The following is an 18934-nucleotide window of genomic DNA, read 5'->3' as shown; positions in this document are numbered from 1 at the left end:
GTCCGCAGGGGCTGCAGCTACATTTTATTTTTTCCCCGTGAGCACCCTTAGGAGCGTGCAGGCAGCAGATCCTCGAGAGAGAGACGGACGTGTGTGCGGGCGCCTGTCTGCGCTCCCTGGGCTGGGCTCTCCTGGCTCGGGGTGAGTCAGCCCACGGCACACGCGCTCTTCCTGTTGGGAGTGACTCAGGTGGAGCAGCCGATAAAAATCACCCGAAGGAAAAGCAACAGGCAGCCGGCTGTGAGTCCCGCCATCGCTTGCTGGAGTGGGTGCCTGCATAGGAAATGGCTGGATGCTGGCTCCTGCCCCTCTGCTGCCTCGCGACGTCCCTCCTGCCCGCAGCCCTGAGCGCCAATGGAGGAGAAGGTGAGGCTTCAGGAAGGATGGCTGTTCCTGCTCTGGCGCTGGCGTGCGATCCCGACAGCGGCTTTGCTCACAGCCCTGCCCCAGTGCCAGAGTGTGCCAGTAACTGGGAGCCAGCTGGGTGCTGCGGCACCCTGCTAGGGGCTAGGGCACTCTCCCCTCCCGCCTTAGGGGTTAAAACTGGACCTGTAGGTGCTTCTCCTTACCTTTCCTCTGGGGTTAAATATCCCATGAGCATTTAGACTTTGTTTTTTTTACTGGCATCCTCTTTGAATAACTTACTGATGCGCAATTACTTTATTGCTTTCTGTACGAAGCCTTGCCACGTGGGTGGGATTCGGGGGTAAGCATGAGCATCACCCAGGGAGCGGGTGGCTTATCTGCCCGCTGCCGGAACCAAAACCTTCCCTAAGCCCCGGGCAGAGCTGGAAGCACCCGGGATCCAGTTTGCTGTAGTAAAACATGCGATGTTTGTATTTTGTGTGAATCCATGGGACTTACGAGGTGCCCACTGCCCCACCGCACCCCGTGGGAGGTGGTGAGTCTCCCGTGGCACATAAACCGATGGTAACCTTTAAAAATCCAGAGGATCCTCTGGCATATGCAATTGTAGCGGAGAGGGCGATGCAGGGACGTTTAAGTGCTTCCAGCCCAGCGATAATGCAAGATCAGGGTTTCAGTTGTGCTGGCTTATAGTCTGGAGATGGGTATGTTTGGCCAAAATTGGGTCTTTTTTTTACAAATACTGGGTGATTTAATTTTTTTTTTCTGTCTGCAATACTGGTATTCTGAAATATGCTCACTGGGCTTGAATTGGTTATCAATTTTCCTTTGAGTGCAGTGCAATGTAATAGCCGAAAACATTGCTGAATGAGTTGGGGGTGGGGGTTTAGGGAAAAAAAAAAAAGACCTAATTTGCTTTGCATGCATGGATAATTATTGCAGCAGCCTTAATTGCATGTGAGTTTTCAGATACTGATGTAGATTTTTTTTTTTCCCCCACCCCCCTTCTTGGCAGCATGTAGGCAAATGCTGCTCTTTGATGGACTCTTGAACCTGTTTCTGCACGTGTGTAAAAGCGACAGTCGATAACCGGCCGTGCTTTTACGCTGCGGCGGGCTTTCTGAGTTGGTTCAGTGGCATAAATTAGTCTCCCATGCTGTTACTCGTCCGGTCCCGGCGCTAGATACGTCCTTGTAATTAGCGCACATAATCCCATTTTGCTTGTAAATGTGGCTGCTTGAGTCAAATTGGGTTCGCGTTATGATCTGGTCAAGCAGCAGAGGCCGGGGCACCTGTACTCTGAACTGCGCGGAGCCTTGCCCGAGCAAGCGTGCGTTTGCCGTGGTGGTGCGTGCCTGCACGTGATGGCTGAAGGGATCTCCCAGGGTTTGGCAAAGAGCTGGGGTGTGGAGGTCAGAGCTCCCATGAGGTGTCTAAGGGAAGAAGATACCAAATGGCAAGTTTGGGCTCCCAGTGCATGGTCTCTCCCTGCTGATGGAGCCCCAGGAGACGCAGGCAGGTCTTCCTGCAGTGAGAAAGCCGTGGAGTCGGGCGATGGGAAAACCCAGGAGCTGGGGTAGCAGGTGGGACAACCTTCTGGATCAGTGTCCCAGAAGTGTTGGAGCAGTGAGTGGCTTGTGTTGTTGTGGGGGCTTCGTTGCATGCAGTGCTCTGTTGATCTCTTGACAAAAGGAGCAGTCTTTGCAGACCGGCTCGTACGTACAGGGCTGTCAGATCTGCTCCTCGCAGAGCCAGGGCCAACCTCGCTTTCTGGTTTTGTGAATTCAAGAAGGCAATTTGAGAGGTCTGAAGTTGCCTGTCTCCTCCAAGCCTTTCCAATGTGGGAATTGGTCTCAGTGCAGCAAAAAAAAAGCATTTTTCACGCTTTATTCTGCTGGGCGGGAGCAGGGGGAATCATGTCCTGCTGGATGCGTGCCCCAGATGTCCTTCATCCCAACATAGCGCTGAAGAAATCCAGCTGAAAAGCTTCTCCTCTGTGGAGCCTGTTCTCCGCAGCTGTCTGAGAACTGGATGATCTCAGGGCAGAGCCTCAGGACACCTGAATACAAAAACGGTCCTCTCCTCATTTGGTCCTTCCAGCAGCTCCTGCGTGCTCCGTCTCGTTAGCAACTCCGGTGCCTCACTCTTGGTAAAGATTAACCTGCCTGAACTCTTGGGTTTCCAGGAGAAGACCAGCAACAGGAACAGCTACAGCGGTGAGGTGGTGGCACTAATCTGCAACAGCATCTTAAATGGCTTTGGGTTCGCGAGACCTGAATCCGTGCCAGGGCTGGAGAGCTGGCTCTTAGCGTGCTGCCGCCTTAGAGCAAGACTTGAAAAGGTTTTTGTTCCCTGGGGGAACGGTGCTCGTACGTGTAATTTAGCAACCCAGTAAAACTTCTGGATTACGTAGAGGTAGGGTGATGCATAGGTGGAGTTTAACTCAACGATCCTTACGGCTTCCTTCCAGCTTGAGATATTCTGGCTTTAGCGTGGAGGGATGTGGGCTGGGATCGATCCCAAGCAGTCCCGCTGTGAAGCTGAGCGCAAATACCTTCAGAGAATCCTTGAGGCAGGACTTCTGCACCTGCAGGTCCCCTCCCAGCAGGCTGGGGTTGCAGAAGACCTCCTGCAGCCAAGCCTCGGTCTGCTGGCAGACAGGCTGCAAGGGAAGAGCCGTGTTTGCCGGAGCTGGAAAAATCTCTCTTCCCTGTTTGCTGGCACATGAGGTCATCTCTCTTCTTGGGAACAGGCCCGGCTGCTGCTTGCTGAGTGCCTCCGTCTGGTATGCGGTGCCCATGGGTGTGTGCGAGGGCGGCGGGCGGTGCCCAGGTGTGAGCACTGGGCGTTGCGTGCCTGGGCGGTGAGTGCAGGAGGCTTTGCCTGGCCCCGGGAATCACAGATGTGGAGGACATGGAGCTCGTATCCTCGGGCTAAGCCGTGCCAGAAGAGCGCTGGGAAGGAGGAGCCTCCACGTGCTGCAGGTTTCTGCTTGCTTTTGGATTTCTTCCACCTCCCGATGCTGTCAGAGGTGACTTGAGCTGGGGGTGGGCAGCTGGGGACCACTTTTTGTCAGCAGTGAGCAGAGTTTCTCAGAGGGCAGTTGAGGACCACTTCGCAGCATCGGGATGGTTTGGAGCAGCTCTGCACCCCTGCAGACCTTGCTTTTTCCCTCAGGGTGTTTCTTTCTCCTGCCTGTCTCTGCCAACTATTCTCTCAACGGTGTCTGCTCTCCTCAGCAGTGCTGAGGAACTCATCTGAAATGAAGGTTCTCAGGCTTAAACACCCTCGTACTGGCCACTGTGAGGGCTTGGCAAGTAGATGAGAGGTGGCTTCAAGAGAAGACCTGGGCAAGGCAATGAAGAGGAGTGCTGGAGCAGGCACGTCTGGTGAGGTGTCTGCCAGTCTGCTCTCCAGACGTCCCATCTGTCCTGGCTGTTGTGGGATGCAAAATCTCATGCCTGCCTTTCCTGGCATCTGTCAGGTGGTGATGTGGGCAGCTGCAGCTTTTCTTGCTGGGGAGAGCGGGGTGAGATGACCTGTGTAATCCTGCCAAAGCCTTTTTTCGCATCTGCCTCTGGGCTGGCGTGCTTCTGCTGAGCTCCTCTCATCACAAACCACTGCTCATCACCCCTGCGCTTGGACAGGAGGACATTTGTGCTGCAGACCTGGATGGAGGGACCTGGTGGAAGTCGGTTGAGCTTTTCCTTCTGGGCTCACTCCTGGTCAGAGGCCAAGTGAAGCAAAACAAAACCTCAGGGATCCTTCCCTCTTCCCTGAAGTCACCAGTAAGATTTCCCATGCTTTTCTCAGGACAAGGTTTGGGTTTTTTTTTTTACCATCTCTGCTTACTCAAAGACCTCATTGTTTTGGAAAGCCTCTGAAAGGATGGAGAACATTCCTGGCCATGCTGCAATGTGTAGTTGGGCTGCTTGGCTTGGGGGATTTGTCCATCCTGAGCTGTCTTGGCAGTGAAATCACGCATCGTTCCAAAGTATGGTGGTGCGGAACACGGTGTGGGCACTGGTAGCACAGAGGTGGCTGATGGACACAGGCACGTGGGGACAGGGCTCGTTGCTAGCAGAGCAAGAAGGGGAGATCTGCATCACCTGGGCTCGTTCCTTGGCCATCAGGATGGGTTTACAGCTTCATAGCCGGTGCTGTCATCTCTAAGCATCGTTTGAGATATCTCTCTCCTCTCCCCAGTCTGTGACTGCAACGGGATGTCCAGGCAGTGCATCTTCGACTGGCAGCTCCTGAGGGAGACGGGGAACGGCTACCGCTGCCTCAACTGCCTGGGAAACACGGAGGGCACCCACTGCGAGCGCTGCAAGGAGGGCTTCTTCCGACAGCAGGAGGACGGCTGCTGCCTGCCCTGCCGCTGCCACCCTCAGGGTAGGTGGCTGCCTGCCGGGAGGGGACGGGGTTGGGTCGGGGGTGCTGGGGGGCTTGAAGTGCCTGCCATCCTGCGTGGCCCTCGGTCCGGCTGAGCATGTGGGCAAGGTCAGGCTCCAGGTCCCTACGTACTGGACCAGAGCATCGCAGGAGGAGTGACAACTTGGCTCCAGGTGGGATTATCTGGGGAGCCCAGAGCTGTGTTGCTGCACCGTAAGTTGTAGCAGGTCCTCCTTCTCCTCCTCATGCTTCACTGCTTGGTGCTGGGCATTTCAAACCCCTTAGCAGCTCCAGGCTGCAGCCAGACTTCAAAGCCCACCTGCCCTCCAAAATAATCACAGAGTCATAGAATGGTTTGCGTTGGAAGGGATCTTCAAAGATTGTCTGGTTCAGCCTCTCTGCCATGGCCAGGGACGTCTTTCACTAGATCAGGTTGCTCACGAGGCACCCACAACTTCTCTGGGTGACCTGTTCCAGTGTCCCACCACCCTCATCATAAAACATTCCTTGCTTATGTCCAATCTAAACCTCCTCTCTTTCAGTCTAAAACCACTGCCCCTTGTTCTGTCACTACAGGCCCTGGTAAAAATTCTGTCTCTGCACCACCTCCTCTCCTGAGACGCAACACTGTGAACTCTGGAATTACCCTTTTGCTTTTATGATGCAGTTAAAAGCCTTTGCAAATCTCACCTTTATATGTTGAGCCTGCTTTACATATTGGAAACCTTCAATAAGTTCTCCCCAGAGGCTCCTCTTCTCCAGGCTGAACAGCCCCAACTCTCTCAGCCTGTCCTCATAGGAAAGGTGCTCCAGCCCTCTGATCGTCTTCATGGCCTCCTCTGGGCTTGCTCCAATAGGTCCATGTCCTTCTGATATTCGGGGCTCCAGAGCTGGACACGGTGCTGCAGGTGGGGTCTCACCAGAGCAGAGTAGAGGGGGAGAATCCCCTCCCTCGAGCTGCTGGCCACACTTCTCTTGATGCAGCGCAGGATGCGGTTGGCCTTCTGGGCTGCAAGGGCGCATTGCCTGCTCATGTCCAACTTTTTATCCACCAGTACCCCAATTCCTTCTCCTCAGAGCTGCTCCCCATCCATCCATCTGTTCCCCCCCAGTCTTTATAGATACTGAGGATTGCCCTGACCCAAATGCAGGACTTTGCACTTGACCTTATTGAACTGCATGACGTTCACATAGGCCCACTCCTCCAGCCTGTCAAGGTCCCTCTGGATGGCATCCCTTCCCTCCGGCATCTCCACCACCAATCCCTGCCTCACCAGGAGGGGACCCTGCTCATCTCTGCCCTGAGTTTGGCGGGTGGCCATGAACCTGCTGATGCTTGCCAGGGTTTGCCATGTGGGAAGCTGCTTGCCCCTCCCAGCTGCCATAATTATCTTGAGGACTGCGGCCAAACCCCAGCATGGGAAGTGGCGGCTTTCTCTGCCTTTGTGAGTCAGGCCCATGCTTCCTGGGTGTCATGATGTTTGGCGGGCTCCGCAAAGGTTTTTAATTGCACCATAAAAGTGAAAGGATAATTCTCAATTTTGCTGCGTTGCGCCTCGGGAGGGGAGGTGGTGCAAAGTGACGAGGTACTTGGGGACGGATAGGAGGCTTCAGCCTCTCCAGCTCCTCCAGTGGCTTTTTGCAGGCTGCAAGGCCATGAGGCAGGATTTCTAGCTCTGAGGTGTTTTCTGTGGGTCTTGTGGTGGTTACGCAGTAGAGGAGATGGCTCCTTCATCCTCATCACGTTTCAGCTTGCTCTGCAAGTAGGTAGCTCATACCTCTTGTACCAAAGTGCTGTAGGTCTTGAAATGCCTGTTGGTCTTTGTCGATGCAGGAAGATCACTAGAAGCACCACCTGAACATAAAGAAACGGGTGGCAAGGACAGAGCAATAGGCTTTGAGGTGGTGATGGGTGAATACTCCTTGGGTGCCCCCCACACAGAGAGTGCCCAGTGGCAGGACCTTGTGCCCTGGAGTCCGTCTTGTCCTTCGCAGTGACCTTAATAGTAGGGAAGAAGATCCTTGGCTTGGGCATCTGCTCAGTCCTACTAGGATTTATCTTCTCCCATGGTGCCCATCCAAACTTCTTATTCCCCTCTTTCCGTAGGCGCCCTTGGCCCGCAGTGTGACAGCAACGGCCGGTGCCGCTGCAAACCTGGAGTGATGGGCGAGAAGTGCGACCAGTGCCAGCCAGGGTTCGAGTTCCTCTCCGAGGCCGGGTGCCGGAGAAGTGGGCAGTAAGTGCTGGCGACCGTCGGTGGCCTGGGGACAGCTGGAGGGACAGCCTCTGGAGCTCTCTCAGCTGCTGTAAAGAGCCTGTGCTGGCTGAAATCATGCCGTGCAGGGGCAGAGGCTGTTTGGTTTTTGGCAGTACACTGACAGCCCAAAGCTAATGTCACTGGGAGAGAGCGGGCTGGAGCAGGGCTGGATCTTCCTTCCAGCCCGCAGAGCTGGCTGCCACACAACAGCATCAGAACCAGAGTAAATCCAGATAACACCAAACGGGCACCAGTCAGGCTCGCTGACGTAAAATAAAACTTGCCCACCAGTGGATCTGCCCGCTGTCAGTGCCCCTTGCAAGGGCTGCCCCTGTGCAAACCTGTGCAAATGCATGCAAAAATTGACCACTTCCTTCGCAGAGCCCCATTTAAACGCCTTTTGAAGTGTTTCTCGTTCAGCCTCCTCGGCACTGTGTCCTCTTCCTCCTCGCTTCACCCCACCGTTACTCCTTTGGGCCTCCCGGCAGGCAAAGGGTGCAGGGGCGAGGGGTGGCTGCTTGCAGCCGTGCCTGGCCTCCTGCCCCAGCCCCTCCGGGGTGTTGCATGCTGTTGGAGCTCAGCCAGGGTCTATTAAGCTCAGCCAGGGTTTATCAGGCTCTGCAGAGCATCGCTTTGCTTTTGTAGGTGGGTCTTGCAAGAGGGAGGCACCTGGGATGATTCCAGGCTGGTGCTGTGGGGTCTCCTGGGGCAGCAGCGCTGGGCATCATCCCAGCCTGGCATCTGTACTGCTGCAGCTGGGTTACCCAGAGAGATGGCTCTTCTGGTTATTTTTCCCCTTCTAGCATGGGACTGGGAGCTGGAGGAGTCTTCTGTAACAGCTGGGGGCACTGAGCTCCCAGGCTGAGCTGGAAATCCAGGTAGAGGTTTTTCTTGTCCCTGTTGCAGGAGCCTGCAGTGCGCGTGCGACCCGGCTGGCAGCACGGGGGGCTGCCTCTCCGGCCGCTGTGTCTGCAAGGCGAGCACTACCGGAGAGCGGTGCGAGAGGTGGGTGTCGGGAGAACTTGCTGGATGGCTGCGTGGCTTGTCTTCCATCTACCTGGCAGTGCCCTCGTGCCTGTCTTGCCATCCCAGCCTGTCGTTAGAGGTCTGGTTGTGTTGGCCAGGAAGAGGAGAAAAACGGACTTGAACATTGTCACTTTCTTGCTTTTTCACAGGTGCAAGAGGAACTTCTATAACTTGGATGCCAGAAACCCCGCGGGATGCTCCCCCTGCTTTTGCTATGGGCACTCGGCTGCGTGTGTCAGTGCGGACAACCACAGCATCTACAACATCACCTCCACCTTCCAGCAAGGTGAAGCCCAAGCAGGACATCCCTATGGCTCCTGGGGGTGTTTGCCACCCCTTCTTTTTGCCTTGCTGGAGGAGCCTCCCAGTTTGCCACCATACTGGGAGTCCCTGAACTTTGACGAGTGGGATGGCTTGATCGTAGGCAGAAGTAGGGTGCAAGGGTCGGAGGAGCGTAGGCTTGCTTCATCATGTCTTTCCTGCCACTTGAGAGGAAAGCCCTGTGGCCAGCCGAGCTTATTTACAGACGTATCAGCACAGTCACGAACACTCCCCGCTGACTGTTCCTTGTTGGCGCTCCAGGTGCCGAAGGCTGGCGAGGCATCCACGAAAGCGGGCCCCCAGCGCAGCTCCAGTGGTCCCCACGCCATAGGGACGTCTTCATAGCGGCAAGGAGATCGGAGCCGATATACTTTGTGGCGCCTGGTAGGTGTGGGATCGGTGTAGGGGAGAGGTGTCAGTGTCCCCTTTGCTTGGTCTGATCCCGTGAACAGAGCCTTTAGGAGGATGGCAAGGTTTTAAGCCTTTGGTTTTCTTCCTTCCTTCCCTTTGCAGCAAAATTCCTCGGGAACCAGCAGCTGAGCTATGGCCAGACACTCTCCTTTGATTACCGCCTGGACCGAGGGGGACGCCAATCATCCCCGCACGACGTGGTCCTGGAAGGAGATGGCCTGAGAGTCACTGCCCCCTTCTTGCCCCAGGGGAAGATCCTGCCCTGTGGTGTCAGCCAGACTTACACGTTCAGGTAAAGGGAGATGCTGGGGCATTTGGGGCAGGGTGAGCAAGAAATCTGTGGCTTCCAGGAGCTCCTGGATTGAGCTGTGATCCCTTGGAGGTGGCAAATGGTTGCCTGGTTGGGCTGGATGCATCTCAGGTGCTTTTCTGCTGTGTAAGGTTACTTTGTGAGAGGGGCAGTAGAAAATTGGGCTTGAGGTTGGGCTGGGTGCTTTGCTTGGGGTCAGTTGCATGGGTGGGAGTTGTTCCCCAAAGCCTTGAGCTCAGGAGGGAGATGGGCGAGGGCTGCTGCATGTTCTTGATGAGGCATCTCATTTGCTTGAAACCAGTTCCACTTCTTCCCCCTCCCATGGGCAGGTTGGACGAGCACTCGAGCAGCAAGTGGAGCCCCAGGCTGAATCACTTTGAATATCGCAGGCTACTGGGAAACCTGACAGCTCTCTGGATCCGAGCCACCTTTGGGGAGTACAGTAAGTGGCGGGAGAGCTTGCAAGCACAACATTGGCTTCTCCTTGTTGCTGGAGATGCCAAGTCGCCAGATGGAGACACCTTTGCTAAAAGGTATTAAAAAATAATAATAACTTTTAAAAGCGCACTAAAATGGGCAAAATTAAATTACGAAGATGAGCAGGATGGCAACAGTGGGGGCAGCAAAGCCTTAGTTCCTGTCCATCTGCCCGCGGGTGTTGTGATGAAACATGGGACCTGTGCAGGTCCCAGCTGCAGGGGACTTGCAGGTGGAGCTGCTGGCCCCCACGGGTGACCGGCTGTATCTCCCTCCAGGCACTGGCTACATCGACAATGTCACCCTGGTGTCAGCACAGCCCGTTGCTGGAGTCCCTGCTCCCTGGGTGGAGCTCTGCGAGTGCCCGGTGGGCTACCGGGGGCAGTTCTGCGAGAAGTGTGCTCCTGGCTACCGTAGAGATGCCCCTGGCCTGGGGCCCTTCAGCATCTGCGTGCTGTGCAATTGCCAGGGGGGTGGAATTTGTGATCCCGACACAGGTAAGAAAAGCCACCACCGCGCTGTGCTTATAGGGCATATGGGATCGCAGGGCGGCTGCCTGTGTCCTGAGAATTGAGCTGTAGTGGGGTGAGATGGGCACTGGGTGAGATCGCTGACTTGGGGGGCTGGAGTGTGGGGAACATCACAGACAAAACTCCCCAGAGCCTAGGAGTGATGTGGTCAGAAATACAGGTAAGATGCATTTGGATCAAATTGAGTTTAGACAATGCTCAATGGAGGGAGAAAAAGCATCTCCTACTGCCTGGATAGCATTAAAACCTTTTCGTCTAAGTTGGAATTTCCAAATGTCTGAGCATTGATTAGGAGGCATGAAAGGCACTATGTGGCTTTGGAGCTGTATGAGCTGTGAAAAATGAGATCCAGCCGTCTTCAGGTGGTGATGGCCAGCCTTCCTGCCCTGGGATGGACTCCCAGTGGGGTCTCACTGGGCTGCCGTTGCAGGAGCAGGGCATGGTCCTTCCCGTGTGGTGAAGGACTGATGGCAGAGAAATGGAGCGTGTGTGGGCAGATGTGGGGATCTCAAGAGGTCTGGTAGAGGATGCTGGACCATGGGTGCTTGTGCTGCACTGGGTGGCATGGCCACCAGAAAAGGGTGGCCAGGAGGTGGACTGGTGGGGGGTGTCCCACTGGAGGTGAGAGCAAACTGTCCTAAGCCCTTTCCTTCCTCCTTCAGGTGAATGCTACTCGGGAGATGAAAACGTGGGCAACAGTGTCAGCTGCCCCTTCGGCTTCTACCGAGACCCCCGGCAGCCGCACAGCTGCAGGGCATGTCCCTGTGACAACGGCCAGGGCTGCTCGGTGGCGCCGGGCGGCGAGGAGGTCGTCTGTGACCACTGCCCTCCAGGAGCTGCCGGTAATGCCCTCCTCCAGGTCGCTTCTGCTATGCCTTTCTCCAGAGCTTCTACCTGCTGTACAGGGAAACGCAGGCATCGGCGGGCCAGGATGCCCAGAGCCAGGTGGATCATCCCATCTTCTCGGCCCAGCTTGTAGCTCCTGTCTGGAACGGGGTGTATCAGCCCCAAGAGCTGTGTAAACACGCATGGCCCTGCCCTGGGAAAAGTTCTCATCTAAACAGATAAGGTGGATGGAAAAAGGATGGGTGGAGAGGGAGGGGAATAGAAAAACAGGAAAAAAAACCCAATAGGAAATGACTTGCCCAAGGTCAGTTGTCGCACCCAGCTTTTGGGAGCCTGCCTGGTGCATTGTGCATTGGCTGTGGCAGCGAGGAGAGTGGAGATGCTGTTGTGCCAGCTCTGATGGGGCTGAACACCCCCATTTCTGTGGGGCAGCAGCAGTGAGGCAGCCTCTGCCTTTCAGGCAGGAGCGTGAGCTCCTCCTCATCTCTCCTTTCCCAGGGGCCAACTGCGAGTACTGTGCCGATGGCTATTTCGGAGACCCAGCAGCTGCCCGGCCTTGCCAGCCCTGCCAGTGCAACGGCAACGTGGAGCCCAACGCCGTGGGGAACTGCGACCGCCGGACGGGCGAGTGCCTCAAGTGCATCTACAACACTGCCGGCTTCTACTGCGACCGCTGCAAAGACGGCTTCTTCGGGAACCCCCTGGCCCCCGATCCTGCTGACAAGTGCAGAGGTGAGAGCCAGGCGCTGTGTGAGCTGGGGATGGGTAAGAAAATCTGTGCTGGGGTGTGTAGCGGCTTGACAGGAAGGGGGATGCTGCAAAATCTGAGGCTGGGAAGTGGGAACAGAGAGCAGGAACATGGCTAAACAGTGGGGAGAAAGCAGGGGGAGAGGGTGGATGGAAGGATGTGCCCCACCCGAGGTGGGGACGGGCTCCTTTGAACCTGTGCCGCTCCGACCTGCAGCCTGTGCCTGCGACTCGGCTGGTGCCGAGCCCCTGAAGTGCGGGAGTGATGGGAGCTGCGTTTGCAAGCCTGGCTTCGAGGGTCCCAACTGCGAAGAGAGCGAGTGCCCAGCTTGCTACGGCCAGGTGAAATCCCAGGTGAGCATCTGTGCGAGCCCCGGGGCCACTGAGCAGCAAGAGGTGCAGTGATACTCTTACCCTCAAGCATCTCCTCCTGGTGTGAGTAAGAACTGATTTTTCAGGCTGCCCCTGAACTTTGGGTTTGTGCCCAATTCAACCATAAAAAACCCCGATGACCTAGAGCTGCTGGCTCGCTGTGCCTCAACTGAAGATGAGCCCTCTCTTTGCTCTCCATCCTCTGGCCAGACTGTGGACCTGGTTCCCACTCTGGCCTTTCCACCATGGATTCAGCATCCCACTGGCTGATGGCCCGGTCTGCTGTGGTTGCAGGTGGACCTGTACCTGCAGCAGCTGGCGGAGCTGGAGCTGCTGTTCTCGGAGGTGCAAGCTGGCGGTGGGGCCGAGAGCCAGGAGCTGGAGGGGAGGATGCAGCTGGCTGAGGAGATGCTGCGGGCCATCCTCAGGGAAGCCCTGACTCTGCAAGGTACCACTGGCCCGCTGCCTCAGATGGGGCCACCTGTGCCGTATCAGTGGAGGGTTTTGCTCAGGGATGAGTTTCTCTTCAGCCTCCCTCCTTCCTTCTCACCAGCTTCTGACAGGTCTCTGGAAAGCCGTGTGGGCAGGATGAAGGGACAAGAGTCCAGCTGCCACAGCCGCTTGGATGAGATCAGGGCAACGGTGGAGAGGCTGAGGTCTCTCGGGAGCCAGTACGAGAGGCAGGTGCAGGACACCCGGCGGCTGCTGGAGAGAGCTAGGCTGGACCTGGACCGCAGCGGAGCCGCTCTGCGTCGGGTGGTAAGAGCATCCTCGTGCACTTCTAGTCTAGGCCAGGGCTGAAAAAGAATCCATGGAGAGAGCAATAATTTAACATATTCCAGTTACTATGTTTGTTTTGTGGGTGCAGAAGATAGTCTGGTGGCCCCTTCTGTAGGGCTGGGACCTGGAGAGGTGCTGGCGGGTGTCTTTGGGGGGCTGTAGAGCTTTAACATGCTGCAGATGCCTCTTTCGCTGCTGGATTGGATGGAGGGCAGGGATGAGTGCTCACACCTCTCTTAATCCCTCCTCAGACCATTCCTGTTTCAAACCTTCCCGGGGGCTCGAATCAGTTCCTGATGCTGGCCCAGGAAGCTCTGAGGCTGGCCAACAGGTGAGTCCCTCCTGCCGCTGGCTGAGAGAGTGAAGGGGGGCTGGTATCCTGCTGGGTGCCCAGAAGGTCCCTTTTTTCGAGGTCCTTGCCTAGCCACCAGGCTGCAGCTGTCACAATCTCTGTGCCAGCCCTGAAGCAGGGACAGATGTGGATGCTGGGCTGGCCATCCTCAGTTGCCTTTGAAGGTGGTGTTGGGTGTCTTTTAGAAGGATCTCTGGGGTCAGATTTGCCCCATGGGTGTCCAACTGTAACAGGCAGCATCTGCCTCTACCCTGGTGCTCCTCTATCCTTGGGAGATACAGGAGGGACAAGCAAAATACGGGTCCCTTTCTCAAACGTGCTGTGTTTCCCAAGAGGGTGCAGTCCAGCATCGCTGAATGCAACAGTAAAGGAAGTTGGTGGAGAAAACTCGGGTGGGAAACCTGTCTCATGAGCCCCCCTCCCTGTGCTTTGCAGCCACATGCAAGCCGCCAATGCCATTGAGCAAGCTGCGACGGCGGCACGGGAGGATGCGCAGCAGGTGCTAGAGCTGCTGCACGCGGCCACCGGCGGAGAGGCAGCTGCCTCCGGCTCCCTGCGAGGGCTGCTCGGGAAGTGAGTGGAGACTGTGCTCACCTGTGTGGCGTGGGGGGCACGTGGGAGGGAGGAGGGGATGGCCAAGGGCCTGTGCTCCCTTCCCTGTCTCCTCAGCGGAGCTGCAGAAGCGTACGGTTGGAGGCAGGGCAGGCAGGGAGAGACCTGCCTGGACTTTCGTTGCTGGCACGTCTGAGTGGTGGAGACAGAGGGTTGGCAGCTCTGCAGAGGATCTGCTTCCCACCCCACAGACCATGATGCTCCACAGGGGCCTGCCCACGGTGGGGGGAAGGAGTTTAACACCGTGGGTGTGAACAGGCTCCCAGGGGAACTCTGCATCCAGTTGAAGACCTGGGCTGGGTTTAGCCCGGGGGCAGATTTAGCCGCATGTTGTCTGGTCACGCTGGTGCCTCTCTGGTGCTGGAGAGCCCACCACGGTGCTGGGACTTTGCACAACACTGGCGGGGTGCGAGCAACAGCCCTGAATGAAGTTTAAGGAGCTGAATGCAGGGCTGGGATGTGGGGAATGTTTGCAATTAGCTTTCCCAGCATGATAAATCTGTGTGAGGCCCTGGAGAGGGCTCGGGGAGCATGAACAAGTCAATGTAGGAGGCAGCATTAACGCTGTGGCGGAGTTTGGCAGCTTGGCTGGTACTGTGCCCTTCAACCTCACATCCCTGCAGGTATGAGGAGCTGAAGTCACTGGCTGGAGGCTTGCAGGCTGAGGTCGATGAGATGGCTTCTGAGGCAGACAAGGCTTATCAGAGCAGCCTGGTGCTGCTCAGCTCCCTGTCCCGCTTGACAAAGAGCAACATCAGCTCCTTTGAGGTGAGGGCTTTGTGCCTGCAGGACCAGGAGATTCCCTTTCGCTCTCCCCTGCCAGCAGCTCAGCCCTTCCCAGGGCTCTGTCTCCACTGGGGAGCTGTTGGATATGCATCTTCCCAGCCTTTTGCCCCCACAGCGGGCCATGGCACAAAGAGGAAGAGACAAATATCCATTGCTGCTTGCTGTGGTTCCCCGGAAGATGCTGGGACCCCCAGGCAGTCATCGCACCTCTGTGTTTCAGGGGGAGGCAACCCGGCTGAAGCAGGACGCCAGCGCTCTCCTGAGCCTGGTAGACACCTACGTGGCACAGTACAGGCAGCTGCAGAGCCGCACGGGGCGCTGGGAGGAAGAAATCAAGCAGCTGCTGCAGAGGGGAGAGGGCGAGAGAGTGGTAAGAGGTTGGCTGAGGGGCTGTGGCTTGAGTTGTCTTCAGCACGGGCTGGAGCCCCGGTGGGATGCCCATGGCAGCACCATTACTGTGTGCTGTCCTAGCCTGTTCACCTTCCTCAGAAACATGGACACTTGGGGTTGGTTTTCTGGAGCCAGTGAGAGACTTCACCGTGTGCACGGAGCTGCTGCTGCAGCATCTTATCAGCACACCTCCTCCGTGTGAGGCAGGTTGAAGACCTGCTCCTGGAAAGATTAGAGCTAAGATGACTCATGATGGCTGGAGCTGGTTGAGGGACTGTCTGATGCTCCTGTACCTTGTCCTTCATCTGCCCTTTGTGTCCCTTTGGCCTGTCGCAGACGCTGACGCAGCTGCTGTCCCGAGCCAACCTAGCCAGGAGCACAGCCCTGCAAGCCGTGAGTGCTGGCAACACTACCTTCTACGAGGTGGAACAGATCCTGAAGAGCCTCCGGGGTAATGTCCTAGAAAACCCTTCCTTTTCTCTCCCTTGTGGGATCTCACAAAGGGAGTGCAGATTCATTTCCACGTGTTTCTTTCAGAGTTTAACCTGCAAGCAGATGACAAGAGAAGGGAAGCCGAAGATGCTATGAGGAGGCTACTGGTTATCAGCAGCATGGTGGCAAGTGCCAGGGAGAAGACGGACCGAGCTGAAGCGATCCTGGGCAGCGCTGCTTCTGAATCCAAGGCGGCCAGCAGCGCGGCAGGGGAAGCGAAGGAGATGACCATGGGGATCCAGCAGGTGAGGGCAAGCCCTGGTGCTACTGCTGGCAGAAAAGGGTTTGGAGGGGAAAGCCATGGAAGAAGAGGAGGTGGTTGGCAGCTCCGATGGCTGTTCATAGTGGACCTGGTGCGTTGACTTTTGGACCTGGTGCGTTGACTATAATCGATCTTGCAGAGATAAGAGTTGGCTGTAGATGAATGGGTGCACAGGGATCTCTGCAGGCATGTTTGTCCTGTGAGCATCTCTGTGGCATCTCTCTGTAGCCACCTTTTGGTGACAAAGAGGCTTTTCACTTCCACAGTTTCTGTTGCTGGCAGACTTGTGAGCTCTCAGACTTGGCGTTAGTGGGTTCAACTCCCAGACTGTATGTTGTAATTCCCAAGGGATTCACTGACATCTGTAGGAGAGTTTGAGCCGTAATCATAGAAACAACACTTTGGAGCAACTTTTGGGAGCACATGAAGGATGCAGGACAACCTGCAATAGTTTTGGGTCCCTGTGGAAGGAACAAGTTTCCATCAGCTCCATGCCCTCTTGCACCCAGACTGATTTCAGCCATGCTCTGCCCCTCTGTGAAAGTCCTTTTGCCTTCCCTAGGAGATCACACAGCTGAAGGTAGAAGCCAACAAATCAGCTGATGGCGTCCTCACCCTAGAGAAGGCAGTAGCCACCCTGCAGCGTGAGACCAAGGAAGTGGATGGCAAATTTGAGGGGAAGCTCTCGGAGGTTGAGGCGGATGCTGCTGTGATAAAGGAGGTGGGTCCCCATCTCCATCACCTTGCCCCTTTCCCTGTTGATATTTAGGTGAGACTTGGCCTTACAGCTGCCACTTTGCCTTCTTCAGACAGCTCAGGAAGCTCAGACGGTCCACGCCAAGGCTGGCCGGGCAGGGGTGATTGTGCAGGAGACGCTGAGTGCCCTGGAAGAGCTGCTGCGTCTGATGAGTAGGTTTTACGCTGCTGCTGTTAGCTGTGGAGGGAGATAGGTCCCTGCTGGAGTCTAGGCAGGGGTGCTGGGGGTTGTGTGGGAAGCTGCCTCAGATGATGCCTCTAAACAGGCTGAGCAGCAGGCTGGAGCTGCTGAAGTATCTAGAAAGATCTGGTCCTCAGCCTCCATCCATGGTTGCGTCTTCTGTGTTTTCCTCCTGTGCAACAGACCAGCCGGGAGCTGTGGATGAGGATGGCCTCAAGCAGCTCGAGATGAATTTTAGCAAAGCCAAAACCAGAAGCAACCAGCTGAAGGATGAGATGTCGGAGCTGGAGCAGACAGCTGCGCTGCAGAAGGCCCGGGTGCGGACACTGGAGAGCAGCATTGATGAGATCCTGGCTGATATTAAGAACCTGGAGGATATCCAGAGGAGTCTTCCTCCGGGCTGCTACAACACAAAAGCCATTGAGCTGCCATGAGCAAGCTCTGGAAAGGCCGCAGCACCTGCCAGGCTGTGATGGTAGGAGAGCCTGGCTCAGCTGCCCTCCCCCAACCCGGCAGGACTGGCTGCATTTGGTTGTGTTGAACTGATCCTTACCCTCAAGCTCAGCGTGGCGGCTGAAGTTCACATCGTCACGCTGGTCCTGGAGAGTCCCTGATTTTTCAAAGTGATCCGTCCCTCAGTCACAGGAGGAAGGAGACGCCTGGTTGCGTGAAGGTGCTACCGGCTGAAGAACAGCCTGCTCCTGCAATGTTTCTCTGGTGTGCAGGTGGGGATTGCTTGGTGTCAACCTTGGGAGTTTGCATGGTTCAGAGCTTGAAGTTCACAGCTGAGGGGTTCTCCACTCCCCGTGGATCCTCTCTCCTGGTCTGTCACACACAAAAGGACTAGAGTCTCTGTCCTTATTTTTGACACTGCCGCTACCACCTTCTCCTTGTGTTTGCTGCGGGATTTTCCTCGCCTCGGTAGCTCAGGAGGCAGGGAGTGAGCAGCGTGAAGTGGCAGCTGGGGGAGATGAGTTTTGAGCCATGGCACCAGTGATGCTTCATGTGGCTTTCTCCTCCCAGCCTGCCCAGTCCTCACCTTGCTGGGAGTGGTGCTGGTGTGGTTTTGCTGTGGCTTGGAGATTCGGCATCAGACGCCGCTGATGACTCTTTTTGTAAAGCTGCAGGTCTTCGTCGGTGCTTCTCAGTGAGGTAGTTACTGTTTTGCTAAAGGGGAAAAAAAATATGCCAGCTGCCTTTGAGCTCAAGGTGGTGTGCTGGATGGAGGAAGAAGGGGATCCCAGGCTGGCAGGCTAGCAGAGGAGAGAACTGCTGTGGCTCCTCAAATGGAAAGCTTTTCCTGCTCCAGCTGGTCCCTTCAACCAGGAGGAGAGGATCCCCTTTCTTTCTCCCACTCCTCTTTTTGAGTCCCAACAACCCTGAGGGATGGATTTCTTATCACAGCTCCTCCTAGGCAAGCACAGGTCTCTCTACCATCCCCTTACACACTCAGGCACCACCTTTCCTCCCAAGACCGGCCAGTTTGGCACCAGGCAGTTTCCTGGGTCTCCCAGAGCCTGGTGGTCCCATCCTGCTGGAGTGACAGTGTCCTGATTTGGTCCATTTCAAAATATTGATGATGTCTTGAATGCATCTCTGCCTCTGGTTTGGGGCGCCCCGTTCCCGCTCCATCCATCCCTCCCTCCCGCGTGGTGCTGCGTGTTCCTCAGAGGCTCGAGTAGTTGTCCGCAGGGGTTCCCACTGTACATCCCAGCAGAGCCTGGAGGCCCTGAACGCTGTTGTGCTCCCTTCACCCACACACGACTTTCCTGTGGGTCCAGCTCTGTTCTGACGCTGCTCCCAGCTGCCTTTAGATGCCATTTCAGGGGAAAAAAAGAACTAGCAGGTGCTGGAAGTCAGCTCTGCGGAAGCCCCCGACCTGTGTGGTGGTGAAAGAGGAGGTCCTGGAGGGAGGAGGGCATTTTGGAGGACGTGTACACCCCTCGTTAGCTCTGATTCTCTGATAAAGCTGCATCCATGCTTTTGCTTGTTAAGGATATATGGAGTAATTTGTCTGCCTTCTACTTTTATTTAAGTGAGATATATTCTTGCCTCTGGCATGTTTTCCTTCTCCCCTTGTACAGCACAGGGACAGGTGTTACGGATCTGACTTTATTTTTCCACGAGTTGGATGTTTTGAAAGGGAGGAGGTCAATAAATGATGAACACTTTTGGTTGGATCTTGCCTACTGGTTTGTTTTCTCCAGCTCCCTGGTTTGGGTGAGCTTGACCATCAGCTCTCCCAGCAGTGCAGCTGCTCGCGC

At 56.0% G+C, this 18934-nt stretch overlaps 1 protein-coding gene across 1 annotated transcript; it reads left to right on the top strand.

Moving 5' to 3' along the window:
- Positions 1 to 284: 284 nt before the first annotated feature.
- LAMC2 (laminin subunit gamma 2) lies at positions 285 to 18765 on the top strand. The gene is made up of 23 exons (XM_086753422.1): positions 285 to 366; positions 4573 to 4761; positions 6869 to 6998; positions 7926 to 8024; positions 8195 to 8331; positions 8628 to 8750; positions 8880 to 9069; positions 9417 to 9529; positions 9843 to 10061; positions 10757 to 10936; positions 11439 to 11672; positions 11905 to 12041; positions 12354 to 12507; positions 12613 to 12818; positions 13091 to 13170; positions 13627 to 13764; positions 14427 to 14571; positions 14810 to 14959; positions 15316 to 15430; positions 15517 to 15716; positions 16296 to 16454; positions 16543 to 16642; positions 16854 to 18765. Exons 1-23 carry the CDS (start codon positions 285 to 287, stop codon positions 17102 to 17104), a joined length of 3531 nt encoding a protein of 1176 aa, XP_086609548.1. The 3' UTR covers positions 17105 to 18765.
- The last annotated feature ends 169 nt before the right edge of the window (positions 18766 to 18934 follow it).

The sequence above is a fragment of the Chlamydotis macqueenii genome, chromosome 8 (genome assembly GCF_036417535.1).
Source record: "Chlamydotis macqueenii isolate bChlMac1 chromosome 8, bChlMac1.mat, whole genome shotgun sequence".
NCBI classification, from domain to species: domain Eukaryota; kingdom Metazoa; phylum Chordata; class Aves; order Otidiformes; family Otididae; genus Chlamydotis; species Chlamydotis macqueenii.
This window is presented reverse-complemented; position numbering and strand designations above follow the sequence as displayed.

Coding starts and splice junctions, on each gene's coding strand:
- LAMC2 (XM_086753422.1), top strand. CDS start 285: ATGGCTGGATGCTGGCTCCTGCCCCTCTGCTGCCTCGCGACGTCCCTC. Junction 367..4,572: donor GAGCGCCAATGGAGGAGAAG/GTGAGGCTTCAG, acceptor TCCTCTCCCCAG/TCTGTGACTGCAACGGGATG. Junction 12,508..12,612: donor GGAAGCCCTGACTCTGCAAG/GTACCACTGGCC, acceptor CCTTCTCACCAG/CTTCTGACAGGTCTCTGGAA.